Genomic DNA, 8882 nt, shown 5'->3' on the forward strand with positions numbered 1-8882 from the left:
GTTAAGTATTATATTCATGACTCTTAGATATAGAGTTCATTTTTTCCAATTAAAATCTCGCGTGTACAATAATATTAAATGGAAGATGGTTAGACTTGAAATCACAACCTTTGTCTGCTATATTACAATGTTGAACCACTTAATTTCTCAAAGAGAGTCATACGCATATCGATTAAATATTGTTATTCAAGAGATGATAAATTTATTTATTTACGCAGGTATATTCAAAGGTTATTGCAGGAATTACAAGTGCCGAGGAATCTAATCCTCACTTTTCAGGGTCCCCTAGCTTTTGGGACGGAAAGGTAGAGACAAAAAACGGAAACAAAAGAAATGGGCCATTTTCTTATCTCAAACTCATAATTTTGTAAGCAAATGTTTTACATATTGCGATGGGAACAAAACTTATAATTATGTGTACAAAAATGAAAAAGGTGTCACATAGCCTTATATATCTTGAGGAGGCGGTGTAGAATCTTGTCATTCATTGCCTTGGTGGACTCCACGCCACCACCCCCCCACGGGCAACCCCTCACTGGGGTGGATTTAATGAGCGACAATTTTGAATTATATATTTAATAATTTATATTAACAACAAATATCTCTAGTGACTTAGTTGGTTACCTTTTCCACTATTGAATTGGAGGTCGTGTATTCGAAGGTTTTCAATAGCAATCTTTTTTATAATTTTTGTATTTCAACAAATTTTACCAAAAAAATGCGAAGAAGATGATTCAAACATGCTATCTTCCTTAAACATATTGATCACTTTACCATCATTGCACTTATTGATTTTTAGCACATAATATAACAAAATAATATATGTTCAATTTTACTGGTTTAATGTAAGTAGAAACATTTTAACCGATACTTTGTCCCTCTTCTTGATTTTCTATTTTTTCTTTTTTTCTCCCCCCCCCCCCCCCTCTAATCAATTGATTTGAGAGTTCGATGAATTAATAGTGGATGAACTTGTAGAAAAATTGACCTTAGTATCATAAAAAATCTTTCAACAAAACTTATTTAGTTAATAAAAGGTTCCACTTTTTGTTTACAAAAAATTGATTGTGAAAAAGTGAAATCATACAAGCACATAAAATTGATATAACCACATAAATAATTTCAATTTTGTCAATATAAAAATGCTTGTTTAATTAACTTTAATTGTAAATTGAATATTGTTAATATATATTGCCTATTTAATTAAAAAATAAATTAGGGCAGAACGATTTTTTCATCCAAAATGAAAATTCATGCATAATTCTAGTTCTTGTGGTGTATTTAGTTTTTCTAGTTCTAATCCGTACGATTTTTTAAATATTAGTTAAGTAAATATTAATAAAAAAAAAAACCCCGCTATCACGGACGTTGACCGTCGATAGTAAACTTTCAACGTTTGCGATCCACTCTATCTAAACTCGACCCCTAGATTCACCCTTACCGCCAAACATATATCAATAAATTATGTATGCATGCATGCGAGCGAATCTGTGAGCAGGTAAGAGAACCTAGTAATTTGACACATCACTGTCTATAGGGGAAGAAGAAGAAAAAAGAATAGAGAAGAAAAGAAAGAAATTTAACATCAAGTGAAGTGAAACTAGTCTAATTATAGAAACGACGTGATGCAAGAGCAATACAAAAACAGTATTGCTAGATGGAGCAGCACAATTGTCGTACCTTAGATGGAGAAAATTCAATGGTTGAAAGTATCGCAATCTTACCCTCTTACTCTATGAATCACCAAATACTACCTTGATAGGCTAAATGCTCTTGATGATCTAGAGCGAAGCAGTAAGTACTATGAGGGAAGAAATTTTATCCAAGTCCCAATACGTAAGACAAATTAGCGGATTGAAACAAGCTAGTAAATAGGATTAAAAATAAATAAATAAAAAATAAAAAAAGGAAGAAGAAGAAGAAAAAGAAAGAACGAAAGACAGAAAGGACGAGCAAGCGAAATGTAGTAGCTTAATCATGATAATGATTCCATGGAAGAATGCTACAAGTGTCATGCTACTGGACGGAGCACAAAATGTTTCACCCTATATATGAAGGTCGAGTAGTTTGAATTTTTACTTGTGCTCTAACACCCTATATATGAAGGTCGAGTAGTTTGAATTTTTACTTGTGCTCTAACTCAAATAGCAAAGATAAAATTTCATGCAAATTAGCAGTGACCACTTTAAGAGGCTAAATTCTTGTGATGGCTAATAACGCAAGTGTTGGGAAAGAAGCATTCATACTAAACTCCCATTAAATTCATGAGAGCCCACATGAATTGTATCCATCCTAGCATTCTATGCACCTTTTTGTATTAATTGTAACAAGTTGCTAAGGAATAGAACAATGACCCACTTGTCTATATATGTATTGTTTTCTTGTGTGAAATTATATGACAGAACAGTTCTTGCATATCACCTTCTCAAAGAAATATCAATCAATTAATTAGCACGTGCAATTGATGGATATTTTTCCAAGCCACACGTACTGTACCGTGACAAAAGAATGCTATAATGCTAAAAAATTACAAGAAAAATGAACGTTGGCTAAGGTTATAATGTTTTTATTTGTGAATGAGTAATTTTTAAGATAAATTATTAGTTAATATTAGAATAAGATGCTTAATTTAAATAAATACAAACCCAACATTATAAAAATTAATATGAATAAACAAAGAGAAGACCACATAAATCCTACATATAAAAATCATATTTCTAAAATAACAAACTTCCTGAAATTTTACAAAAATCAGGTGATAAATGAAATTATTAAATATTTTAAAATAATATAATATAATTAATCTACCTACTCCACCACCACCCCCACCAAATTTTAAAATTTAAATTCAAACCATTCTCTTTATCTCTCCGCCCCATCTCACCTCCGGTGACCCCACCCCATCTCCGGCGACTTCTCCGACGACAACTCCGGTGACTGCTCCGGCGACCCCAACCCCATTCCGGCAACTTCTCCTACGACAACTCCGACGACCCCAACCTACCTCCCGCAACAATTCCAATGGTCTCCGGCAACTGACATTGTACCCTTTATTTTTTTATTTTTTTAGACAATGACATGTGACCAGTTTCATTAAATCTGTGACATGTGACCAGTTCTATTAGATCTGTGACCTAATCAGGTGAGATGAATTATATGTAACTATTTGTAATCGAATTTATTTTCAATGTGACTCTATGTGACCGTCTAATTTGTGATTTTATGTAACCAATTCACTGACCCACATTATCTGTTATTAACCGTGATCAACTCTGTCTTCGATATGACTAACTGTGACCAAAATTACATTCAGTGTGACTGTCCGTGACAAGGTCAATCTCATGTCACAATCGGTCACAATCAACACAAAATTGGTCACAAATAATCACAACAAATACAAATTTGATCACATGGAGTCACCACAAACAAATATGCACTCATCGTGACCCGTATCATAATTTGCTCCTGTTTTAAAGTAATAATCGAATTTGTGATTGTATGTAACCAATTCACTGACCCATGTTATTTGTGATTAACAATGACCAACTCTAACTTCAGTGTTACTAACTGTGACCAAAATTACATTCAGTGTGACTATCTATGACAAGGTCAATCTCATGTTACAACCGGTCAAAATTGGTCACAAATAGTCACAACAAACACAAATTTGGTCACATGAGGTCACCACAAACAAATATGAACTCATTGCGATCAGTATCATAATTTGCTCCTGTTTCAAAGTAATAATCGAGATAAAAATGATGTTTCCTAGCCCCAGAAGACAAGGATGGATGAAGGACAGGCCACTACATTTTTGCCAACCGTAAATTTGTGATAATTGCTAAAAAGAGGCAAAATCTCTCTTTCCTTCTCTTCTACCAGCAAACACACAATCGAAGTAATAGAGCACTTTTCAATTGAGAAGATTCAATTATCTGGCACTACATTGGCCTCCCTCATTCATCGTGTCTTTGCTGCCATCGGCAACCTCACCACTACCATCTCCTCTATCTCCATTTAAACCATACCCAACCACCACCACCACCCAAAATTCCACATACCCGTTGCCACCACCACCGCACCACCCACAAAACACCACCACCACCATCATCTCCTCTCTCCATTTAAACCGCACCCAACCACCATCCCCACCAAAAAAACCCACAAACAAGCCATCACCACTACCATAGTACACTATCACAACCTACACAATAACCATCTCAAAAACGTCAACAAAACTTGTTGAAAAATTTACCAAAAAATCATACGATCTATAAAACCACACAAAAGTCTGTAACACCGCACAAAAAGCCTAAATCGTCGTCGTGATCCGAAACGCCGGAAAAGAGTTTAGTTCGTATCGTTGCGCCTCAACTCCACCGGCGATGTGACCATCCCAGCGCATCCACTTAGGTGAAGAGACAAATCTGTGCATCCACTCCAATGCCGCACTCAACTTTGGAGTTGTCTGTCAAAGAAGGATTGGTGTAAAGAGAGAATGGGGGAAGCAGTGATTTTAGAAAGAGAACATGAAATGTAGAGAAAGAGAGATGAGAGTCAATAGAGAGAGAAGACAGAAATGTTGGAAGAGAGATAAGAGTGGGTAGAGAGAGAAGACAAATTTCTTGGTGTAGTGGGTAAGTGGGTGGGGTAATGGGGTTAGATGAGTTAAATACGTGTATTCAATTTTGTAAATATATTTTTATTGGTTTTAATTATTAAAATTTATTCAAGACTTGATTTGTGAAAATGAACCTTAATCTCTTGTTCTTTGAAAATTAATCTTTAAATTCAGGTTTCTAAGTAATTTTCCCATAAACAAAACTAACTTATTTAAAACATGTTTGTATTAGTTTTCAACAAGCCCAATCAACATGCAACTGGATTCGATTTTACTCAAGTACATGAAGTTTGTGGATATCCATTTCACTTTGGAAAGTTGACATAAAACTTAGGACCCGTTCGGCATAGCTTATGCTTTTGCTTCCTTCTAACTAGAAGTGCTTTCATAAAATTAGCCAAATAGGTCCAAAAACAGATTTTGATTTTCAAAAGCTACTTTAGATATTTCAAAAGTCATGGCAAACAGGCTCCTAATAATGAAAAATTCTATTTGTACATAACTATTGCACATAATGGTATCCATAATGTGATATGTCAATCATCCGATTGTTGATGTGCAAGTGTGAGATTTGAATTAAAGGTTGGATCCAGTGCCACGTATAATTATAGACACAATTATGTAAACAATTATGTACATGTAGCACTTCCCCTTAATAATTTACTAAAACTTAAAGCAAGGCTGCATAAGATGGATAAAATTTTTCCAATGAAAGGTATAATCACAATGAAAAGATTTACCTGATAATGGAAGGGTAATGTTTCTATTGGTTATGTGAATCACTTCTTCGAATTAATATAAAAAGCAACTCCACGAAATAAATGAGTGCAAAAAATAGTAACCATCAAAAGGGTGATCTTCGATCGATTCATATGCAGGTTTAACAGCATTATATTCATATCTAAACAATCATATAAAACAAACCAGTAACCATTACAGAGGTCCTAAAACAAAGACTTGAAAAGTGAAAATCCATAACCACACAGACTAGATATATAAGACCAGATAAAAACCTGCCTGCATCCATCATCAACTCAGCACAAGTAACTGCATAAAGTTCTATGCCTGAAAAATGGATCGAACATAAAAATTGCTCAGCTTATAAAGTAATATAAAGGAGAGCAATTGTAGCAAGCCATATTTGTTTCTATGAAAGTAGATGATGAACTAATGTGAGGTACAACTTGCCTTGTTAGCAATGTTGTTAGAGAGCCAATCTAGCCCCTCGTATAGCCCCTCTCCGGAGGTAGCACAGGTGCTCTGGATGTACCTGTGAGAGAGAGAGAGAGAGAGAGAGAGAGAAAGAGCATTAAAAAGAGTTGAAAAGTATGGACCATCAAAAGACCAAGATTAAAAATGTACCAGTGACGCTGCCTCAACGAGTGCAGGCCGAGCTTATCAGTTATTTCAGCAGCATTCATTGCATTAGGAAGATCTTGTTTGTTGGCAAATACAAGTAATACTGCATCTCTTAGCTCGTCCTGAAGCAAACAATAAATTCCAGCCAACAGGTCAACATGACATTGTAACCTCAAGAATATAACCATCTAGAACATCTATTGGCTTAAATGAAACAGTACTCGCAAAAGTGATTCAGGATCATCTGATTACAACCTCTCCAAAGGTTCAAATGTAAGGATATCCTCCCCTATTTCCCCACTCCCGTTAGGACCAATCCCATTATTACTTGGATAAAGAAACTTCTAGTCCTAGACTCCTAGTAAAAGAGAAGGAATTAGATTTAACATATCCATGACACACTGGTTGTACTCTTTTTGTACAGAAGTAACTTGTCTATGTTGCAGATGTGTAAAAGAAACCCTTGTCTAAATTGAATGATACTGGCATGTGCCCAGATAAAATTAAGACAAAATCAATTTATTTTATGTGTTCTCATTTTCAAACTCATCTTATTCTTTATTCATTAATTCAACACAAATGAACCACTAGGGTATTATACATTTTATGTATCATCAACGAAGGGAGATTGGGGAGCTTCAAGAGTGCTGAGCAAAGAATCTACTTAACTAGTCAAACACCTTTTGATTTGTACTGTTCCTTTGGGTTAACTAGAAAATTTTCGATAGTAGGGTACGAATAATTTATTATAAGTTGAGATGCGTAGATGAAAGTTTTTTGCTAACTTCGGCCTCTTTCAGTGTTGTATACACCTTGTGAACAATATCTCTCCCCCAGTATGATTATAATAAAGTTATCGTGGTTTTTCCCAAAGATAAGATTTGCAAGATATATAAACTCATAAAAGCACATATATCTTGATTTTATATCTCACATCATGCAGTGTATTGCATATTGTCGAGGTCACCCCTCTAAACTAACTAGTAAGGATTTTGGAGACTGATTCTACAAAGGTGCTGTAAGAAAAGAAAGAAGAATCTAAAACGAAAAACCTTTTCTTATTCTAAGGCCCCCGGATTAGAAAGACCTGCAATTTGTACTGAATTCCTTTTGTATCTGCAAATGCTCACACCTATTCTGAAGATGAGATTTATGATCTCTTTCCAAGCATTTACTTGCGGAAATGAAGAAACTAGAGATGATAGCGAAGCTCTTGAGAAGATACTTGATTAAGCACGATAAAAATAAATTATCTATTCACTATACTCGTAAGAAACATTTTTATTTTCATTACTAATCCCCCAGACATCTAATAAGATAACTTCTGTTCATCACCCCTATTTCCAACAAATTCTTTGTGCCATAGAAGTTAAAAGTCATATGAGTAAAATAGGAAACATTACCTCATTCAACATCCTATGCAATTCATCTCTTGCCTCCACCACACGGTCTCTGTCATTGCTATCCACCACAAAGATGAGACCCTGTGTGTTTTGGAAGTAGTGCCTCCATAATGGACGGATCTGTGGAAGGAAGTGGATAAATTGCTTAATCATTGCATGAGAATTTAATTACAGTACAGGAATCTTTCTACTGTGCTAAGGACAACAAGAAACACCAACAGAAACAGAGAGTTTCATCATGCCAATTGTCAAATACAATTTGTTGATCGTCATTATAGATGCATAAACCACAGGTGATCAATCATGGGACAGAGTAAGAACGAAATTTCCACCTTGTCCTGACCCCCGACATCCCAAACAGTGAAGCTGATGTTCTTGTACTCAACAGTTTCCACATTGAAACCTGCAGAGCAATAGTAAAGGCCCCCAGAAATTAAATATTAGAGAGCAGCATTCAATTTAACATAAATAAAAGAAATAATAATCACTTTCAGTTTAACAAGTACATGTCATATCAAAGCCAAGATCAAAGTAATTAAAAGAAATAGAGATATTAAGTTTGCGTAATTAAGAGGCCATACCAATGGTCGGAATTGTAGTAACGATCTCGCCAAGCTTGAGCTTGTACAGGATGGTGGTCTTACCAGCTGCATCGAGACCAACCATCAGAATGCGCATCTCTTTCTTGGCGAAAAGCCGACTGAACAATTTTGTGAATGTCAACCCCATTTCTCTTTCTTCTTTTTAACCCCTATACATAGTCAGGGAATGAAGTGAATTGTAAGTGTATAAAAGACGTACATTTACATATGTGATTTTCAGTCATTATATCAAATACATGGGCCATAATCAAAAGTATACACATACCATCGCTCAAATTCAATATAATTATAAATAAATATACCAACGCTGAAACTATTTCCATAAGAAGTTATTAGTCTAGTTGCTTTGATGTTCCGCAAAAACACAAGCCACTCTGTGTGCCTACGCCTCCCAAATGTAGACTTATGATTCAATCCAAGCTAAATTAGAGCATTTTTTCCACTTCAACGTGATACATTTGTAGTCCATGCTTTTGATGTCTACATATGTTTATCACCCCAAAATTTAAAATTTCACATATGATTTTAAAAGACATACAACATACCTGAAGAAAATTTATCAGATCAAATGGATCAAACTGTATAATCAACCCAAAATACAGACGCCTAGAACAATTTTCATAAAAAATTAAGATTGAATTTTTGATTCTCAAAAACACTCTTTAATCGAATAGGTACGTAAAAATGGAAATTTCCACCGGATCGAAAATGTTCGAATGCTAAATCTTGAGATCAGATCATAAAAGAAGAAAACTAAAAATTAAAATGTACAATACTCAATTACTCGTATCCTTGGTTCCGCAAAAACTAACTCAAATAATCAAAAGCTGCTTTCTTTATACAATCATTTCCAATACAAAGTACAAATAAAAAGACATTCTTGAAAAAAAAAAAAAA

At 34.7% G+C, this 8882-nt stretch overlaps 1 protein-coding gene across 1 annotated transcript in view; it reads right to left on the reverse strand.

Moving 5' to 3' along the window:
- Positions 1-5445: 5445 nt before the first annotated feature.
- Positions 5446-8882, reverse strand: part of LOC111398877 (ADP-ribosylation factor 2) — a 3616-nt gene continuing 179 nt past the window's right edge. The window contains exons 2-7 of the mRNA XM_023026022.1: positions 7965-8134; positions 7716-7786; positions 7384-7503; positions 5984-6102; positions 5810-5891; positions 5446-5686 (exon numbers count right to left, since the gene is read on the reverse strand). Of these exons, the coding sequence (XP_022881790.1) occupies positions 5681-5686; positions 5810-5891; positions 5984-6102; positions 7384-7503; positions 7716-7786; positions 7965-8112 (546 nt within the window). The 5' untranslated portion in view covers positions 8113-8134 and the 3' untranslated portion in view covers positions 5446-5680. The remainder of the gene's footprint in view (positions 5687-5809; positions 5892-5983; positions 6103-7383; positions 7504-7715; positions 7787-7964; positions 8135-8882) is intronic.

This window comes from Olea europaea, chromosome 8, assembly GCF_002742605.1.
Source record: "Olea europaea var. sylvestris chromosome 8, O_europaea_v1, whole genome shotgun sequence".
NCBI classification, from domain to species: domain Eukaryota; kingdom Viridiplantae; phylum Streptophyta; class Magnoliopsida; order Lamiales; family Oleaceae; genus Olea; species Olea europaea.